The 21,472-nt window shown below is 37.7% G+C and overlaps 3 protein-coding genes across 12 annotated transcripts in view; 2 read left to right on the top strand and 1 right to left on the bottom strand.

The window, feature by feature from the left end:
- Window positions 1-15,400, top strand: part of BORA (bora, aurora kinase A activator) — a 34,443-nt gene extending 19,043 nt beyond the window's left edge. The window contains exon 13 of one of the 5 annotated variants that reach the window (XM_017828626.1): window positions 15,150-15,400. In XM_017828626.1, coding sequence (XP_017684115.1) covers window positions 15,150-15,187 — 38 coding nt within the window. In that variant the 3' untranslated portion in view covers window positions 15,188-15,400. Of the gene's footprint in view, window positions 1-490; window positions 1,675-2,444; window positions 2,596-3,937; window positions 4,120-15,081 lie in introns of those variants that run through there. The other 4 variants (XM_017828629.1, XM_017828627.1, XM_017828624.1 and 1 more) reach the window with 4 other exon arrangements.
- DIS3 (DIS3 homolog, exosome endoribonuclease and 3'-5' exoribonuclease) lies at window positions 53-20,669 on the bottom strand. Its single transcript, XM_017828610.1, has 21 exons — window positions 20,429-20,669; window positions 18,142-18,299; window positions 17,219-17,412; window positions 17,042-17,115; window positions 15,781-15,948; window positions 14,751-14,915; window positions 13,730-13,843; window positions 13,484-13,621; window positions 12,160-12,306; window positions 10,839-10,955; window positions 9,908-10,009; window positions 9,226-9,290; window positions 9,045-9,129; window positions 8,356-8,483; window positions 7,822-7,908; window positions 6,663-6,819; window positions 4,929-5,143; window positions 3,671-3,839; window positions 3,090-3,248; window positions 2,610-2,732; window positions 53-388 (listed from the first exon to the last, which is right to left on the bottom strand). The coding sequence occupies exons 1-21, from the start codon at window positions 20,663-20,665 to the stop codon at window positions 299-301; spliced, it is 2,892 nt and encodes a 963-aa protein (XP_017684099.1). The 5' UTR covers window positions 20,666-20,669; the 3' UTR covers window positions 53-298.
- Window positions 20,220-21,472, top strand: part of PIBF1 (progesterone immunomodulatory binding factor 1) — a 112,198-nt gene continuing 110,945 nt past the window's right edge. For 4 of the 6 annotated variants that reach the window (XM_017828616.1, XM_017828615.1, XM_017828611.1 and 1 more), the window contains exons 1-2: window positions 20,822-20,915; window positions 21,060-21,147. The gene's annotated coding sequence lies outside the window, so the exon portion shown is untranslated. Of the gene's footprint in view, window positions 20,444-20,821; window positions 20,916-21,059; window positions 21,148-21,472 lie in introns of those variants that run through there. The other 2 variants (XM_017828612.1, XM_017828613.1) reach the window with 2 other exon arrangements.

The raw sequence follows: 21,472 nt of genomic DNA, 5'->3' as shown, positions 1-21,472 counted from the left end.
CAGACTTCTGTCAAGCTCTCAAATGGCCTTAAGGCTGTTAAAAAGAAACTCTACATTCATTCCTTCACTTTGCAGAAACATTTATTTTCACCCACAAGACAAAGGTGTAGATAATAGCTGGTTTTAAAAATACTGTTCTGCATACATAGTCATAAAAAAGTTGCTTAAAAATTTTTTTACAGATTATTAAAATACGTATTTAAAAAGTAAACAAAACTAGTTTCTTGCATTTTGCCCATAGGGAAAAAATAAGTAAATGCAAATAATTGTGTGATTTCTTGTTAACTTGTATATTCAGCTATTTTTGTAGCTTCTTTTTCTTTTTCTCCGGTTCATTCTCACTGCTCGCCTCTGTAGATGGATTTGCAGACACATCCTTTCCTAGTATCTACAGTAAGGGAAAAAAAAAAAAGAAGTCAAAACATTTTTGACTCAATTTTTTTCTATCCTGGTAAAACTTGAGTTTACTTGTACAAACTTTTACATACAGTGCGTCAACATCAGAACCTTTTGATTTAGAAAATCATCTGCTACAAGACAGTGTGGGAATCAGAACTGGGAAAAGATCAAATTTACAGACCAAGACTACAGAGTGGACCCAGAGATGTGTTTCTCTCTGTGAGACAGTATTTAAGTGGCTGGAACCTTTGGATGGACACAAAGGGAATGATCACTGCGTGTGCATCTTATTCCTATATTCCTTTCTAACTAGAAAGGAAGACTAGTAACTGATATTTAGGATGACGGAGTATTTTGGATTAACCAGTACAGCCAATCGTGGATCAAGGGATAACCTCAAATTACAGCATTTATTTTGTTGTAGAGTAAGGACCTTCCCAGAAATTGGTACAAGTAGAATGGAAGAACAGGGGAAAAAAACCCAAACCATCAGCTTGTATTAGTCTTACTTTGTGTCTGTTTTAAAAGTGTGTCCCTTGGACTGGAGTCACAGCTGCAGGAATGTTCCTGAGTCATGCCCCTAGCAGTAGCTCTGTGGGTGAGCTTAGTTGGTGAGCACAAACAAGGGGCAGCTCATAAAGCGGATGTACAACAGAATACAACGGTTCCTTTCTATTACAAATTTCATTATCTACTCCCAGTTTTTAAAATCACAAGGATTAGTTTCAACTCAGTCCAGTCTGGGGAGGATGAACAGATGGAGAGCAGCCCTACCAAGAAGGACTTGGGGGTGCTGGTGGATGAGAGGCTGGACAGGAGCTGGCTATGTGTGCTTGCAACTCAGAAAGGCAGTTGTATCCTGGGCTGCATTGAAAGCAGAGTGGCCAGCAAGACAAGGGAGGTGATTTTGCCTCTCTGCTCATCTCTGGTGAGACCCCATCTGGAGCACTGCATCCAGCTCTGGGGTGCCCATCACAGGAAGGACATGTTGAAATGAATACATAGGAGGGAAACCAAGATGATTAGAGGGATGGAGCACCTCTCCTATGAGGAAAGGCTGAGAGAATGGGGATTGTCCAGCTTGCAGAAGAGAAGGCTCCAGGTAGACCTCTGAGCAGCCTTCCAGTACCTGAAGGGAGCCTACAAGAAGGCTGGAGAGGGACTTTTCACAAGAGCTTGTAGTGACAGAAGTGGGAAGGGTTTTAAGTGGGCAGGTTTAGATTAGCTATTAGGAACAAATTCTTTACTGTGAGAGTGGTGAGACACTGGAACAGGTTTCCCAGAGAAGCTCCCATCCTTGGAGATGTTCAAGGCCAGGTTGGATGGGGCCTTTGAGCAACCTGGTCCGTTGGAAGGTGTCCCTGCCCATGGCAGGGGGGTTGAAACTAGATGATCTTTAAGGTCCCTTCCAACCCAAACCATTCTATGGTTCAAGATAATAAAAGAGCTCAAAGATCAGAATATTTGATTTCTCAAGGAAAAAAGAAATAATAATGTTTGACTATATAAACAACAAGGAGCTCTTGCATATTTTGGGTTGTCTTTTTCCTCTATGATTAGGGCTACTCAATTACTGCAACCATATGTTTACAAAAAAAGTCACATGTAACTTTAAGTGCACAATCTTGTAATGTCTTGCAAAATACTTAACAGGCCTAAGGTGTGAGACCAAGTGAAAAGCCCAGTGTCCCAGATGCACTAATAAGCTGGAATTGAAACGTCTTAAGCCAGAGGCAGTTACTAAGACATTACAGTTCTTACAACATTATCAAGAGAAAATTTTTATATTGTGGGAGTTGTAGGACAGAACTGCCATGACAGCCAGCAATTATACAGAGTTAACTTCTGAGCCACCCATCACACTGCAATTCACTGGAGCAAAAAGATCATACTGAGTTTTGGCAGATTTTCAAAGAGAGATTTGATTACAGAACAGTGAAATTCAAGATACTACTTCAGCAAATCATCACCTTTCCCATCAACGGAAATATCCCAATGGGCCCAGAACAGAAATTTAATTTAGACACCTCTATTCTTTTCAACAGCCAGTGAAAGCAGACCTCTGTTCTACCGAGAGTGGATATGAAGCAATCATCACAAGCTCCTGCTAAATTGTTTTTCTTTTCTTCTGGTTAAATTTCAATTTTACCACATGACAATTTTGTAACATTATTGAAGGGTAATATGGTTCTGTGAATTTTGTGCCTTACCTTCGGTTCTACCAAGACCATCCGCATTTTCTGATGTTGGATGTTGGAATCATCTAACGTAATGTTCACTTTAACTTTATCAAATACATGTAATGTTGTGTCTTCCACAGTAAGTGATGGTACCTGAAAGTTCATATTTTATATAAATACTTGCAATGTCTTATGTTTTTATAGAAATAAATATTTTTGTAGGAAAAGTCAATCTTACATGTAAATAAAAATGGTCACAAATTAGTGCCATAATATCTGGTATACATAATTAGATATCAACAGTATCACAGAAACCACTGTCAGAACCTGTTTATTTAGACTTACAAATACTATAGCAGCACTACTACTATGGATTAATAAACTTGCATTTAGAAAAACCTCTCGTACCCTTCTAAATCCAACTACAATACACTTTAGTCATTCTGCTCAATTACCAAATAAAAAAATAAAGGTATTTAAGAGCAAACCTTAAGAATAATAAGAACACACCTCATTGTTGTAATCCAGTTTTGGTGTTGGTTTGTCTTTTTCTTCAAAGAAGACTGTTCCTTCTAACCCATACTTAGGGATCAGAACCACAATTGCATTTTTTCTTACAAATAATATATATGCATCTTCATTTACTACTCCCTTGGTTTTGAAGAATAACTGTAACAAAAGTAAAATACAGAAATAAGAAAAAAAAGCACTAGAACATTTTCTTCTGAATTACAGATATACTGCCTTAGAAAAATAAAACATTCAAATACCAATCTATACTTAATGAGAATTACACAGCATATATTGAAGACAGATTAAAAAAAACCCCATAAACCATTTATAACATTAATGTAGTATTAAGCATTCACCATATTTATAAAAAACACAAAACTAAAAGACCCCTTAAGATGCCATTATTCCGAATTTTTCAGAACAAGCCTTTAAGCTTTTCCTCAAAGAAGCATCCCTCAGCCTTGATCATTTCTGCAGATCTACTTGGTTTTGCACTATAAAGTACCAGTGTTCCCCCCCCGCTTTAAAATCAACATGAATGTCCATGGTTAACCCTGTAACATCTCAGGACTACTTACCTGTGTATGGAATGCGACAGATGCTCTTTGTGCATATTGTGCCATTTTATGTCGGTAATTGAGATTTTTACACATATCTGCTAGTTTATGTTTATCTGTCAGTTCTGGGTAAGTACTGTCTGCTCCTATGGCCACTGCCAAAAGCCGATGCACTATAATATCAGCATACCTGCAGAGATGAGGTTGAATGATCAATGACATAGAAAAACATATTTTTTGAAAATTAAAAAGTTTCTGAATATAAGTTTGTTTTTGTGAATCTTACAGATCTAAAAGTTTTTGTAATAATGACAGTCTGATGGCAACTCCCTGAATCAATTCAAGATCACTCTCTTTGCTGACCAAAGATGCACTGCAGAGCCAGAATGAACTATACTGTTTTCTATATTGTATCAATAAAGCCTGTATTGTTGAATGCTTACAAAGAAGAAACAAAGTTTTATTTTTGGATTAAAGAATGTTTCACCATGGCATCTTAAACTAATCCTTCTCGCCTTTGCCATGAACTAGACAAATTTAGCGTAGAATAGTATTACAATGACATTGATCTGCAAAACATAATCCCATTTGAACTTCTTAGTACATAACTTTTATTAGAACCTCAGCAAGGAACTTTTTAACACATCTAGTAGGAATTAAAGTTACTATTTGAACCCTAGAAATTCCCCAAATTATCCACATAAACGCATAGGAATTTTAATCCGCATGTAAAGACATTTCACTTGAAATGTTTCTAAGGAGCAAAAGATGATAACAGTTACTTTCCTCAAAACTCTGATAATTCTTGGTTAGAATTAAAAAAACAACCTACTTTTCGAAGTATGATTTCATTACAAGGCAACAGCTACAAAAGCAAGTTTCCAATTAGCAGTGTTTGTAAAGTACAGTCTCCTCAAAATTTAAGCACAGCTTCCATCTAAAAAGTCACTAGGCAAACTCTGCCTCAGTCTCTGGTTGAGATTAATGCTAACTGACCCCAAAGTGCATTTCTGTGACAGAGATCTGTATTAGGGATATATTTCTATTACTTTTATGGGTCTTTTAAAAAAATGTACTAAATCTTAAGAGTTGTGGACAATAAATTTGGGAGCTTACATGAAGATGGATCATGATTTAAGCCACTGCTGTTTCAACTGAAATCTAACACTGAACAGAAACAGTACTTTGTTTCAAACAGAACACCACAATTTAAAATAGAATTTCTTCACAAATAAATCACTTCTTTTTGTTCTCTGAAACTTCTGTAAAATAAAAGTACCTTCTAATAGGTGAGGTAAAGTGGGTATAAATAGGTGAAGCTAAACCATAGTGATGAAAATCATTATCCATTCCAGAGCAGAAATAAACAGCTTGCATCATGCAACGAGTGGTCAAAATTCGCAACAGTGTATTTAGGTAGGGGAATGTAGGAGATTCAGCTTTGTCTAGTGATTCAGCTAAAGCCTTCGCTGAATCTGTCTTGATTTCCAAATTCTGAAATTAGAGAAGAAGAAATATAATAAAGGTCAGGTATTACTCGCAAATGTTAAGAGTATAAGCAGAAGTGCAACAGCTACATCCATGGTAATCTTAGCAACTGGCACAGGTATCACACCTAATAACATAATGGAATGCAACTATTACAAAAATAAAAATCTACCCACGCACAGGTCCCTCTCTCATTATTACTAGCGTTCTGTGCAAAAAATGAAATGTCATTAGCCTAGGAATTCAGAAAATACATCAATTCTCAATGAAAAAACACTGTATGCCAATATTACTAAGTTGCTTTTTCCCCCCGAATAAATCAGAAGGAATATAATCCCCCCCATATTTATGCCACACAGAGATTTTCATCCAAGCACAAGGTAATTGACTTTGTTGTATTTCCTCCGCAAAAATATTATAGAAGTGATTTGTGAAACTAGTACTGTATGTCAATTTGCTCCCTGTTTGCCAGTGTTCTCCGATAAAAATTCAGATAGTGTGAAAATACAGTGCATTTTAGATTTTCAGAAACACAAAGCAAGTTTCATCACAAGATCAGTTGAATGCTCTTTCCTTCATGTACACCACTGACAACAAAGTATGATCCAGCGATCAAATTATGCCTGTATTATGGTAAAATAATTGCATATTTAAAAAGTATAAATACAGTATATTAATACCTAATTGTGATGGTTGTGTCAAAAGTAGTGAAAAAACCACTTTGGTTTATTTAAAAGAATGTTTATCTATGCACAGAAATTTACCTTTCCAAATAAAACAGTACTTTAAAAATAATTTTCAGAGCACAAATGAAATCATTATCATTATTCCAATTTTATGCCAGTGGAAAATTAAATGGGCTAGGTTTCGGCTTGTCTATTAATCTCAGACTGAGAGATTTTGGGAGTTTCTCTCTTGCCCTTAGGAAATCAGAAAAAAGGGGTGAGGAAAGCTTTGAAGGGAAAGTAAATATGGATGCACATCAGAGTATCTACAAAGTTAAAAGTTTAGCTCGAATAAAAGATCCTGAAACTGAAAAAATAGGTTTTTTTGTTCAGACTTGTTTCAGGCTAAATAAACCTTTAGCTGATCCAAGGAGAGGATGGAAACTATAAACACATTTTCTTACTTCCTGACTTTGAGAGAAACATATTCGACTTGACTGACCAATTTTTAAGTACATCAATAATGTATATGATCCAAAGCCAAAAACTGGCTCAAAAATCACATGTGACTTGGAGAGGAGAAACATTTACAGCGTACAAGTGTTACAATACACGACTTTAGAGAGTGATTTACTTTCTTAACCTAAGAAAGGGTTTAAAAAACTCAAAGAGTCTTCCTTTCATCTAGAGGTACAATTATCTTGCTACAAGTATCAGCACTTTCAAAGGGTAACTGATACACTTTCAAAATCCTGCTTTCCAACCCTTACTCTTGGGTAAGTGGCCAACCAGAGAGAAAACATGGCTTTTCATAAGGCTTTTCATAATGAATTCACTTAATTAACATGGTAAAAACTTGCCTTGGACTTCGCAGCCTTCACAAGGATGTCATAATTTGATGGGGGAGGAGCAGGATGTTTCCGGAGCAAGGCAAACTCTGGGAACTCGTCGTAAATTTTTTGTGCTACAGAAATGTTGGCAAGCAACATGAACTCTTCAACCATGGAATTTGTTTCTCTATCGTGATAAAATATTTTATATTGTTAGAAATGCATTAAATTATACATTTATTTTGAGTGCCTAATGAAGAAACATTTCACAATCCTAACAATATTTTATAATATTAACTAATGGGTTTGATCATTTATACCCTTAGGCAAGCAATTCCAAGACTAAAAACATAACACTTATTAAGTTTCAAATAGAGTCAGAAAAAACCCGAAATACTCTAGAATATCAAATTAAAGAAAAATGCTCTTTAAAAGGCCTGAAAAGGCCAACAAATAAGCCTCTTGATTTCTTCCTAAGGGTACTGTTAAAATATTGCACATATGAAGTTTGAAAGCACCATTTTGGACACCATAAAGTTGTGACAGTATACAGAACCTAGTGTAGATTTTAGCACAGAAACTAAGTAGCAGTATGCGAGACAGTATTTTATCTTCAGAAATTGAATCAATAGTCCTGTTACTACAACTCCTCTGTAAAATTGTAGCACTGCGTATGTGCCATAACTGCTCAGTTGGTGAAGCTTCAGTAATCTCTAACTTCCAAGTTCTAATTTCTCTCCTTTCTTACTACCAGTAGAAAAGCACCACAGAGAAGCCAGTGGGATGTAGAGTTTGAAACTTAGTGCTCTGTTGAATCAGTAGTAAATACACCAATTCATATATGAAGAATACAGTTCAAAACTTGCTAAACAAGTAGTGGAGTACAGGAATTCTCTTCCAAGGATCAGCTTGCTCAGTGAAGTTGTCGATGTCCCATCCCTGGAAATATTCAAGGCCAGGTTGGGTGGGGCCTTGAGCAACGTGGTCTAGTGGAAGGTGTCCCTGCCCATAGCAGGAGAGTTGGAACTAGATGATCTTTAAAGGTCTCTTCCAACCCAAATCATCCTCTCATTCTATGACTGTCCTGCACTATTATAGGAACTTTGTACACTATTAACTGAATGTTTCTACTTAAACATGTCTTTAAATCAATCCCTACCCTGAATTAACTAATAAATAAAATGCATACTTGAGCTCCTTAGTCTGCAGATCAATAGGATCGTGAGTTTCACTGTCCATGTGGAAACGAACTTCTGGGGACGAAAGTGTTAAGGCTCTGGAAGACAGTAAGTGGTATTAATGAATTACAGTAAAGCAGACAGAGCAGCTGAGCTGCAAGCCTGTACACAACATCTATCATGAAACTATAATTTAAAATTAGCAGAAATTGTGCAATTAATGTTCAAATTTGCAGAAACTGTCATGCTGATACGTACCATAGTAGCTCCTAAAATTTCAAATGCTACTCATCTGGTTATGTTTTTATAATGACTTTAAGAGATCTATATTGACTGATCTTGTGAAGAAAAAGTTAACATTTCAAGTTTATATTTTTGGGGAAATGAAGACAAGCATTTTTATGCAAATCAGAATGGGACAAATACTTCTCTTTTGTAAGATTTTTCACTAGAAAAATGGATATAGGACCGTCATACATTTTAACTACAAAAAAAGTCAGAAAAAAAAGCAGGGAAAAAGGTAATAGGTACACTACTTGGTTTACCCATTCTCGATTCTTTTCTTCTTCAGAATTTTTGCTAATTTGTTTAGTCCACGAAGGCTGGTAGTAATCTCATCATTCATAGTTGCTGAATCAATTCTCATCTGTGCTTCGGCATATGTAAGAGAAGCCTTGAAGACATTAAAAAAGGAGAGACATCAAGACACATAATTGAATACATAGTTCTGTCTTGTAGAAAGTGCAGCTTCCTGTCAAAGTTGGTTCACAATAATATAAAGTTAAATGCCTGCCATCCTCAAAGAATAGTGGACAAATGAGGACAGATCTATGCAAGATATTAAGAAATACCATGCATTTTATTGTTTTTTATGCTGATCACAGAGGTATTTCATACATCAGAGATCTAATTTTCAGAAAGGTATTAAACATCTACAGTATTTAACTGAATCCACAGTATTTAACTAAAAATATAACTAGCTGGTATATATCAACCATGTCCTATATATATCATATACCAAGTAACCATACACAAAAACATTGCAGCATTAGAGGCTTAAAAGAGGGCAGAATATAATATTTTCTTTATTTTTAGGATTCCATCATAATTTTGTAAGTCTAAGAAAATATAAATCAATATGCAGAAAGAAAACTTATCAAGTTTGTTGATCGTCGTTTTTATAATACAGCTTTCAACTTTTTTTCAGAAGTGCAATAATATTTATGTGACTAACCTTGGAATTAATAATACTCTTTGTAAATCTGGTTTTTAGAATTTCAGCCTTGTGGTTCATCTCCCAAATACATGAAAATGCAAGTCTATAAGAGGGAGAAGGAGAGGAAAATCTGTTAAAATCCACACATAAACACGTGTAGTTTCTTGTCAAGATCAAATTATGGATCATATGCATATACCTGTCCACATTAGATCTCAGGGAGCATAAGTTGGAACTAAGTAGCTCTGGAACCATATCAATCCTCTGCAAAGTAAAGAATAAAAATCATAAGTAGTTAAAAGTGTGTATTTTGACTTAGCTGATTTTTAATATACTGAAAGCTTAGAGGTAATAACGACTTTTTTTTCTATGAAAGCTCAGATTTCTGAAAGAAAAGTATGCTACATTAAGGAAAGTCATTCCAGGATCCATTTAAATTATCTTTTTTTTTTAGTAACTTATTTCTGAAAAAATATTGTGGTCTGTAAGAAATAAGATAAATAGGACCAAGTTTACAGTGTTAACGAATGCAAATCATAGGAAACACCAGAGATTTAGCTATTATAAAAAAAAAACCACAATGGAAAAGGCAAAACCAGGCCAATTCTGCAATTGCAGATTAGTATTAAAACAGTATTCCAGTTTCAGAGCCGCATGTCAATAATGCTTCAAACAGGAGTTGAAAGGGATATTCTCCAGATAATGGATTTTAAAAGATAAAAAGGGAAAAAAAATGTCTTAGACAAATTAAGTGCAGCCTGAAGGAGTCTGCTTTTTTTTTCCTTAATTCAGAGAGAATGTGTCTACTCCCAAGAAGTAAAAGGGGAAAGCAATGAAAATCCAACCACTTAATAGCACCAAAAGCTGTAGAAAACAATTACTTTTTCACACAGATACACTGTTGTTCCTCTTTTTACTGACTCCTCATCCAAAGCATTTCCTGGGCGAATGAAATGACTGACATCTGCAATATGTACACCGACCTGGAAAACAAGCATCACATTATGCATCTCATGAAACAGAAAGAGTTCTCAAAGAAACTTTCTCAAGTTTTTATTTACAACCCAACTTATCCATTGCCAGTTCCCTTCAGCAGCTCCTGTATTTACTAATAGGAATAGTTAAATCCTATCATACAGATATTAGAAAGGGAATAGTTGCAGCAATTATTCATAATAAGACGTGTACGTTTAGGGGAAAGTTATATTCATTACCAATGTAACTCCTCTTTGCCTGGGGGCTCAAATAACCTCTTTCATTTTCTTCAAGGCTCACTACAAAGTTCTTACCTTCTATTTTGGCACACCCTACTATTACCATTCTGAATTCCAAAAGGAAGACAATCTGACTAAATTAGATATAAGAGGGTAGAGAGCTAGTGTTAAGCCTGTAGCTTTTTAATGCCTTTTTTTTTTAATAAAATAATCATACCATAGGCATTATAGCAGTATCTTAGCTTTTTTTTTCTGACAGTTCCTTATTCTAATAAGGATAAATATCCTTGTTTATAATACTTACCTAAAGCAGTAAATACATTTTATGTTAATTTCCCATGACATACGAGGATAAACAGGGTGAATTTAGAAGACATTAAATTCCCACACTGATATAATGAAAATCAACTCCCTTTCTTTATTGCAATCTTGCAGCTGTGCAAACATCACTACTTTATTATAACAGATCTGGAGCTTGGCTCATGTCATATACTATTCTATAGTCATGTCACATATTATTCTATTCTATTACCACTACTGCGCTGTTTGTAAAATAAAGGAAGAAGTAAATAAGTAAATGATTGGCTTGATACAATACCTCTATATTTCCATTTTCTATTTCTCTGCAATGTAATGCATCATCAATATCCGTACAGCCAGGAGGATCAACACTACAAACATTCAGATGCCTTAAGTCCTCCCTGTGTTTCATATCCTGAAATTTAAAATAAACAAAAAACTGTTTTCAAGAACACCTTCCATATCAAAGTAAAAACAATTATTTGAGAAAGGCACATTACATAAGATTTTCCCAAGCAAGCAAGTATTTTCAAAATGCTTTTGTTTTGTTTTTCTTTAGTACAAGATTAAAACAGATATGCAGAAATTACAATGATAGAAAAAATAAGACAGAAGATTATCAAGTAATAATTTTTTTGTTTGTTTTACAGCAATCAGAAAGAGGAACAGAACCATAATCTTGTTATGATCTTAGAATTAGCAGGACCAGGAATCAAGATTTTTTGAAGTGAAATTTTGACTCATGTCCAGATGGATGACTTGTTTAGGATATGACTGCTCTCAGCTCTAGCTTTCTAAGGCTTAGATGTCTAGACAGTTGAAAGGAACTGCACACTTTGGAAGTATCTACCTCTGTACAATGGCTACAAAAAGGTCTCAAGTATCTAAGACTAGGCAACTGACTTTTAGTGAGCTAATTTACATGAAGATCCCTCTTTCTGTTTCCATTAAAAAAAACAGAAGTAGGTAATAAATTATAATAAAAGTAGCCCACCGCCAAGAAATTAAAATGCACACACAAAAACACTCAGTCCAGCCCAAATCAAAAACTATGCTCAAATTGTCCCCCGATGACATTTTCCCATAAATTCTAAAGCAACCATTTCCCATATTTAAGCTACTGGGGCAAACCTGAAATTCACTAACTGCATTTAAACAGAAATTTTCCTTCCAGAATTGCTTCTTTCTCTAATTACTGTATTATAGCAGAAATACATTTAAGTCTCCACACCTCAGATTATTTTGTCTGTGAAACAGGCTGCCACATTTGGTTACAAAGCTATTTTGCAAGATGAAAAACTCTCAGGGATGATTGTATAATTATTTGAATTGCAGCCTCCCGTTTGCAAAAGCTTTCTTTTATCTTTTTATTCTTTAATGAAACCTGTAATATGTTTTTGTCTTAAAATGTTTATCCCTAGCAAACAATAGTTTTAGCCAAAACCTAAAAACTTGCAGAGGTCTTGTTTCTATAGGAAATCCAGCTGAAAGTTCAATCTAAGACAAAATAGTCCTGGACAACATTTCTCCTATTTCTGGTGCATTGGAATATCCAAAAATGTCAGTTTGCTTTGAAACAGAAGGCACAGTAATTATTACAGTAATTTACAAATAATTACCTCTTCTGTAATGCTCCATGGCATTTTTGGTAGGAAACTAAGAACAGCCTGGGAAAAAGCCTGATGCGGGACATCATGTTCAAGTAGAAGAACTTCTGTCTCTGTCTCTTTATCTCCAGCACTTCCCAAATTCTTTACAAAATGACCCTGAGAAACAATATACATACACACACACATGCATACATCAAGTGATACCATTTCCCCAAAAATAAGTATTTGAGAACATTATCCCTTAGGTTACTCATATATTAAACTACCCAGTAGGAGCAGTCTTTTTTCTTTAGTTAACTTACTCATCTTTAAGAGAGAAATTTCATTTTAAACATTTATTTGATTCAGTAAGTTTGCACTGTGTACATCCCCCTCTTTTCCTTGAATGGCACTAAATTATACATAGTTAAGGCAGAAAAAATTGTAAACATGAATTCTTTTTTGCAGGAAGGAAAAGCCGTTGCTGAATAAGCAGCAAAACTAATAAGCTCTAATTTCTCTATGGGTTTGCATTGTGTCACACTTTATTCCTCACTTCTGTCATCCCCTGCAGTAATGCTTTGTCTTAATGCTTCTTCCATATATTCCATGTGCCTTTCATTTCTCTAAACTTGCATGAGTCACCTGTGCGCTCATTCTTAAAAGCTAAGCATTCCTACACAAGCCACTGGAAGCCTCTTCAAAACCCAGCTAGTGTTCAACACAAATTGGCACTGGTGTCCTCAGTTTCTCATACAGCCTCGTATTTATTTACACTCAACTTCTAAGAAGTTAATTACCTGTAACTCAGTCCTACTGGCACTTTGACTGAATTTGGCCTTTGTGTTAAATATCTGCCAGAACAGTGATCCGTATGTGTGAATGAGCAAATCAGAGCGAAAGATTCATATTTCTAGGAACCCAGACTAAAACAATCCCAGAATTATAGAATATGCTGAGCTGGGAGGGACCCGGAAGGATCTTCAAGTCCAGCTTCAAGTCCGGGGCTTCAAGTCTCAGCCCTGCACAGGACAACCCCAAGAGTCACACCACATGCAAGGTGGTCCATGGTTAGTCTATATAAAGTATCTTAAGTAGCACATATATGTTTACTGCAGAACTGCATGAGTAAGCTTTCAAAGCATGATAATCCATACCTGTTTTTTTGGGGGAAGAGCAAACTACATCAATTAAGGACTTCCTTAATTTGCACCATCGAATGGCATTCAAATAACTTAAAACTCATGTCAACGCTGTTTGTAGTTGCTCAGTGTTGCAGATAACAAACATTTTATATATAATAACACATAAAAATCAGATAGCTAAAAGTTCAAAAGAAAACGCTTAAACTTACATTAGGATACCTGGAATTCCTGGGCCAACCATCAATAGCAACAATTATTCTTTGTCCTTCCAATGTTTCTGCTTGTCTGGTTTCTATTCGAATGCGAGGAATTCTGCGATCAGCTGGTGTAAACAAATGGCGCCTTGCCTATTAACAGCCAGAAAAAACAACAATTAATTCCCAATTAAAGACAAAACCCAAAAACCTGCACCTCCAGGTGTATTTCTGGCTTTATTAACTGGATTATTTCTTTACCTCTTTGATCTGCGATTTGGAAAGCATGCCACAATATGGTCGCCAGTTTCGTTTTATAATGCCCACTACTTTTCCTGTAGGTCTCAGCATGTCCTTGTTAACAGCAGTCTTCAGCTGGTAGGACACAAAGATTAAAAATACAAAACTGTTTAAACTCATGTAAACATGTTTGACTACAGCACATACCTCAAACCTTGGTAATAACATTTTATGTCTCATTATAATGTCATAAATTCTATTATAACCTTATAAATAGAACTATGCCTCCCTGTGCTTTGCATAACTTTTAGCATTTTCAGTAAGTGACACAACTTCTTAGCTGTGGAGTGAGTAGAGATAGTGGGACAAGACAGTATTTCTTTCCAGTCTTTTTCTGCTGTTCTTCATTTTTCTGAAATTATGTTCATTAAAAAAACCCAGACAAATAACAATCTCCATCTTATTTTACAACCTATTTTAATCTTAAGGAATCCTTTTATGCTGCTTGAAAATTCGCCAGTAATTCTCAACACGATCATTAAAAACAATTCCCATGACATTCAACTGAAGGATCATTTTTAAAGGAATGCTCTTCTTGGTCAGGACATACGTGTGTGGACTGCGTGCACATTAATTACAATTACTGTAGGAAGCTGAGGAATATTTTACAAGTGGTTCCAAATGTACTCCCTATAAAAGGTAACTGCCAGTGTAATACAACAGCTGCTCCTATTCTAGCAAATCCTGATCTGCACATTGGTATACACATTTACATTATTTCCTGACTACCACTCAATAACTTTTGGATTTATTAAGCTTAATAAAGTAATGTGGGAATTTCTAACTGAGATTAATTAAAAAGTATCCATTCTATACGTGATCATCTATTTAACACAACTGTACAACTACAAATTAAGTTTTATAACTTCTGTATTCACAGCCTATACAAAGTATGGATAAATCTAAAGCCTAACACTGTCAGGTACTGCAGAGTGAATTTCTCTCTTAACGTAACAGTTAAGTAAAATTATTTATTTCATACAATGTTTTCTTTCTCCTCTTCATTTTCTATGTCATCTTCATTCTGGCCATCATCTTGCAAGACCACTGAGGATGGTGCTACCCATTCATTTTTTGCCAACAGCTCCACGGCGACAATATCTTCATGAACTGCTCGGTTTAAATGTTTCAGTCCCTGAACAATTATCTGGATTTTTTAGAAAACAAAATGAAAATGCAAATATTCACGTTGATAAACACAGAACACCCAAATCAAAGCAGTGTAACAGAAGAGTAAACATGTATAACAGGCTCTGCACTCCAAAGAACATTATAAAACATGTTTGTGACTCATTTTTTTTCCCTCTGTCTAGGTTTCTTAGAGTACTGATGGTCTTATTTCAGGATTCCAATTCCTTTTATAAAAAAATGTTTTTGGCAGGCTTGGGGACTCCACATACTACTGGGAAAGAGGAATAAAAGAGAGACAGAGAAGTATCTCCAGCTGCAACCACAAATAGGGAGAGAGGAGACAACTGCCACTGCTTGGAAACAGTTTCTGTACAACTGTATCAACTGAGAATTCAGCAGGGAGACAGACGGGTTGACTACTGGGCAGGAAAAAGCCATCCCCTCCTCACCAAGCATGAAAATAGGAGGGGAAATAAAGCAAGAGAACCCCACAAGGCCTTATGACAGTTTTTTCTGAAAATCCTACCACACACTTGTTCCTTTGTCTTTCACCATATATTTCAAACTGATTTTAAAAACTGTTGAGTCAATTGAAAAACTATTGACAACCAAGACTCAGCTTTATTTTACCAATTACTTTATCAAACTCTAATTTTAAACACATTATTCTTTTTTTCACAAAGAGCACAGTCAGCATTTCAGTAGTCTATATCCATACAAAGAACAAATGAAAATGTCAGCAAAAACACTGAAAAAAACAAGAAGAGGAAAAACTACTAAAATGCTCCATTTTAACACACGTCACCATGAAAGAATTAAATTTTAAGTCATTACTGAGGCTAGTTAAACTTCACAGCACAAAGATAAAATGAAAAATTCACCTCTCTGTTTTCTTCAGCATCTCCATGAACCCAAACAGTAGCTTCAAGATAATTCTCTCTGCTCGCCCTATAAGTTCCTTGGAGGTAAATACCAGATTTTATTCCTTGCTGCAATTTGCTAAGAGGAATATGTTCTGGGAATATTATTTTTCCACTTTCTATTTCTTTCTTTAGGAAAAAAGGAGAAGAAATTTTCAGTATTTTATATTCATGATTATTTCCAAACTGAGCTCAGGAACATGACACTCAAGCTGACAGACTCCAAAATTGTAACTATGTGCAGGTAGGAATAAGCACAGTAATAAAAAACTACTACTAAGCAGTATTTTTTCTAATAAAGCATCAAAAGCGTAAAAACCATAAAAACATGGCAATTCCAGGAACTCTTGTTTTCCTCTTTGCCTGCGGTTACTTAAAATGATACTGCATGAGTGGCATACACTTTTCATTTGGATATACTGACTAAACATACACTTAACAAAAAAATACTAGTACAGTACTACATAGTGAAGAGTATGGCACAGAGTGTATTCACTGTAAGCTATAAGAAACATTATGAAAATACATTACTGTGACTAAGCTTTGGAGAACCCGAATGATCTACAGTTAGCTGCTGAGAAGATCATCTGAGCCTTCCACTTTCTTCCTACTCTTACATGTTAAAGCTCTATTCTGTTAGAACTATGATGAAATGAACTTTCCCATTTTTTGTAGTTAGTGTTCAGCTCTATAAGTTTGTGTGTGAAAATATAAGTCTTGATTCTGACAAACACACAGCACAAGGAAACAGAAGAGGATGTAGCTCATCTTTGAACTGCAGACTGCATTTATGTCAACTTAACTGATCACCACATGAAAATACTTTCGATCAATAAGTTAACAAACTTTCAAGTACACACAAACCAAAATCTAAGTAGTCAGCAACATATTTTGTTTTCATTTTGTTTCAATTATTTCTCATATTTATACACTTTATTTAAACCAACTGTTATTATTCTCATCGTCTCAACAGTTGCCTAAAGCAACTGGTTTTTTGCAAATAACAAGACACCTACTAACAGGCATATAAGAAGCACTAAAAATGGCTGCAATGTTTCCTTTTTACTTTTCAGTTGACAAAAAGTTAAATTGCCAAAATGGGAATAAAGTCCAGAGCCCTCATATTCTAAATGGATGCTAATAGCCTGACATACAGTATCCAATATTATACTGCAAACCATTTCTGATTAATTTATTTTATAAAAAGAAAATAAAAACATACCCCTTCATCAGATACACAAGCAAGACGATCTACAAGCTCAGGATTAGCTGTCAAGCTTTTTATATACTCCTCACCTACAAAAGTACACACATAAATATTTATGTGAGAGATGCACAGGATTTAGGTATGCACAGTTCATCTGAACAATAAATTAAACGTACATACTATTTCACTTACATGTATAAGCAGTTATCCCTTCCTCTAAAGCCTTCTCTTTATTAGTTCTGTCATTTGTTAAAAAGATAACTTGAATCTTCTCCTCATCCTCTATTTTCTTCAAGTGTTCATTGTACCAGTTTACTGCTACCCGAATGGCTCTGTCATTGCGGTCATTAGAAGTTTCTCCTCGCTTTTGCTCTATGTACGTTTCTCTAAATAAATTTTAAAAACAAAGGCAGGGTGTGACAAAACAAAAAAAATCCCAACATGTATCTCCACTCAGAAAAATTTTCCAGACAAACAAGATCAAGGCTGTGAGGCCAAAAGAATCATTACTGTACCCATTTTAAAGTATGTGTAACGCTTCTTAGGCCACTGAAGGGCCAGGAGACAGACAGGTAAAGGAAAATAGGAAGGAAGCATTAATTTCTAATACAACCTTCTCACAGACAATTGAAGAGGATTGCATTCAAGATGTTTGAACTGTGGATTCGAGATTCCTAAAACTACGATACTGCAGTATTGGAAATTAATTGTGAGCCCAAATAAATGCAAATTCATTGCATCTTCATTTCTTAGAGCTTTCTGTCACTAACTAACAGATTTTTGAATTCTGCTACAGACTGAGCTGACAATAAAGCATTGGAATATGCTTAAAAGGAAATGGAAAATCAGTATTCTATTGCTCAAGATAACAGTGCTATCTATACAGTTTATTCAATATTCCAATCCTCCTTTCATAACATATATATACTTATACTAATTATAAACAGAAAAGCTCCTGGAACATGCAACTATTTCCCAACAGGATTCTTTAGAAGTATACAGTTCTATGCACACCAGTCTAATTTTTCTTCCTAGTCCACATGTTCCAATTTTGTTTCCCACTTTTTTTTACCAGACATCAGAGCAACCTTGTTATACCCTATTCCACACCTTACCTATGATGCTCATTGGTGAAAGAATAGAAATGTTTTTCAGGGTTTTGAATCATGTCCCTAATTCGCTTGTATACTGGTGCACTCCGATTCCTGACTTCTTGTAACACTGTCTGTAGCACAATGACATTCTTAATAACAGGATCTTCAAGGACGTCAATCTGAGGGAAAAAATGGAAATGAATCAAAATTGCTGTTTAATTGTATCCAATAACAGGACTTAAAATATTTGTTTGGTTAATACATAAGAAGCTAACAGGAATAATGAGTGGCACTCCTTCTGTCTTCTTCTCTCACTACTGGGAAACTGAACAGTGTATTAAGTTGCTTCCTCCTGCTCATGGGAAAAAAAAATCAAGTAGGATTTTCCATATTCTCCATGACCTGAATTTTCCTGGAGTAAAGAGAAGGACTTATTCTGACTTCCAACAAATTCATCCCCAACATATGCAGGTCTCCAAACAAATGTAAGGCCAATTGTACACTAGAAATTTTATTTACATAAAATGGGTTCCTGTAAATTGTAATCTTAGTAAACAAAATACAACTATGCACAAGCTGACAGTAATCGGCCGTAATTTACAGGCTGTATGGCATATGCCTTTGTGAGGAATGCAAGCCATAAAATAGCACCTGAGCACTGTTACACAGTTGACAGGACATGCCTGGACGTGCATGTGTAGGCTTAAGTTCTCCAAAAATAATCCCATTGTTGCACTGCAATTTTAATTTGCACAGAGTCAAACCAATTGGAATTCTGTTAGCTGCTCTTGTCTTTTAAAAGATGTTTTTCTTTTTTAAGGAAATTTGCTAAAAATTTGTCAGCACTTTTCTTTGCTAACTCCTGACAGTCGTGGTACGCAAAGATCCACACCAAGGATCCAAGCAAGCTGTCAGCACAAAAGGATGAGAGCTCCACTTGCTAGGTTTGTGGTAAGGAACTGTGCAAACCCACCTCCAGAATGAGAAAGCAATAAGGTTCTAGAAGGTATAGCTAAAAGAATCAAAAGCAATGCCAGACCAAGCTTCCCTGACCTTGATGTTTAGATGACCTGAAAGATTTAGAGCCATGTTCATTAGGGAAGAAATCCATTATTATTCTACGTACAAGCTGAAGTACCAGGCCAAGCCTTACTTTTGAAAACCTGTTTCAGTTGCTAGGCAAATCCCTTCCCTACTGTTACCAAGACTTCCTAATCCCACTTCTCCAGATTGTGGCAGCATACCCTGGCACATTCTCAGAGTGCTCCACAGGATGCACATACAAACTTTACCAACAGACAACAAGAAGTCCATGTGTAACAGGCTGAAAACACCCTTTGATATGCTGTTTTGGGAAGAAAATCCTTACTTACAACTTTTGGGATGTAAAACTGCTAAAATACAAAAGTGTTGTGCCCCTCTTCTGAGTACTCCATGTCAGGATTCATTAATTACTTCCAGTCTCCAATGTCTGCTCAGGGCTATTCTACCTTCTACACAGGTATTCAAAAGCAACTAAAAAAAAAAAATTAAATGTCAGTCTTAGGATTCCAATGTCTCTCAGGCTCAAAGTCTAGTGTCTGCACTGCTCAGACTCAAACCTTTGCACAACTACTGATGGGCTACAGAGTAAAGTTTCTCCCACTCCTTCCAGAGTTGCACATGGGATGATTTTGTAGCCTCTATTTATTACACGAAATCAACATCACAGTATAGAGAACACAAACCTACATTCGGAAAAACAGAAGAGGCATTTAGGGAAAATTCTGGTTGAGAAGAAAATTCAGTGACCACAAGAAGATCCCGATCACTGTGTCAGAGTCTACTGACTCTCTCTGACTGACTTTTTCCATACCCACATCAGATCACAACGAGCAAAGTAAATAAATGTTGTTGTTTACTCCTACCGTTCACAAAACAAGGCAGAAAAAACCAAAACCAAATAAGTAAAAAACCCCAACCCCCCGAAAACCCCAGAGCTAGAGCTGGTGATGCTGTAGCCCTCTGCTGAGGATCTGGTAAGGAAAGAACGGACTGGCCAGCCAGGGATCAAGTAGCCACAGGGAACAATGGGAGGAGCCAAGCCCACAGCGCGCTGCCAGACACCGGAAGCCCACGCGTAACGGGCGCGGGATAATTCACCCACACACGGATTTAACCAAGGCCGGAGCAGGAAGGGCTTGAGGCTCCACATGGAGCACGGCCGGGCCCAGAGGGAGGCGGCGGCGGCGGGCCCTCCCCGGGGCCCGGGCCTGTCGCTCCGCTGAGGCGGTCGCCCATCTCATCGCTCCCTGCCGGAGCCGCTCACCTGGTGCAGGAGGAGGTTGGTGTCGGGCAGAAGGAAGTGCGGCCCGGGGCAGAGGCTGCTGCTGGCTCCGCTGGGACGCGCCTCCAGCCCGGGCGCGTTCGCGGTGCCGGTGGTGGGGGGGCAGAGGCGGCACGCGGCGGCGCCGCACGCGATGTCCTCGCGCAGGTAGTGCTCGCGCACCACCTTCACCACCGCGCCCGCCCGCGTGCGCTTCACGAACGTCCGCGAGGTCAGCATGGCGCGCGCGGGCCGCGGGAGCGGGCAGGGAAGCGCCGGGAGGCGGGAACGGCGCGGGAAGCGGCGCCCCCGTCGCCGCGGTGATGTCGTGCAGCCGCCCCGCCCCCGCCGCGCTGAGGGGAGGCGGAAGCGCGCGCGCGCGTGTGTTACCGCAGCCGCCGCCGGTCGGGGTGTGCGGGGTCTGCCCCGGGGACCCGCCGGGCTGGGTCAGCGCCCCCCGCAGTTACCGCTCTGCAGCTCGGGGCATTCGGTGGGCAGAACAGCATCCCCCCTTCCTGAACCGCCCCCGCATGCCGTGGGGAAGGGAGGGGGTTGTGGTCCCGGAGAGCCCCCGCGGGGAGCAGCCCCGCTGTCGCTGCCCGGGCTCCGAGCGCGGCGTCTCCTCTCTCGACAGGGCTCTGAGCAGCGCCGTCTGTGAGAAACAACCGTGGTCTGTGCTTGGGGATTGTAAAAGTCCGTGTGGCTGCTGGGTCACCAGCCTGGTAAGATCAGTGCAGCTGCTGCTGCTGGGAAGGCAGTCAGCGTTTGAAAGGAGTGTGTAGCCGTGTAGGGGTCGGCCTCTTCTCCCAGGCAAGTAAGGACAGGCCGAGAGGACACAGTCTTAAGCTGCGCCGGGGGAGGGTTAAGTTGGACATTAGGAGAAATTTCTTCACAGAAAGGATGATTAGACATCGAAATGGACTGCCCAGGGAGGTGGTGGACTCACTGTCCCTGGAGGTGTTTAAGGGAAGACTGGATGTGGCACTGAGTGCCATGTTTAGTTGACAAGATGCTGTTCGGTCATAGGTTGGACTCGATGGTCTCAGA

Source organism: Lepidothrix coronata, unplaced genomic scaffold (assembly GCF_001604755.1).
Source record: "Lepidothrix coronata isolate B3197 unplaced genomic scaffold, Lepidothrix_coronata-1.0 Scaffold150, whole genome shotgun sequence".
NCBI lineage: Eukaryota > Metazoa > Chordata > Aves > Passeriformes > Pipridae > Lepidothrix > Lepidothrix coronata.
The sequence above is the reverse complement of the archived record's forward strand: the minus strand, read 5'-3'. Positions and strand labels throughout refer to the sequence as shown.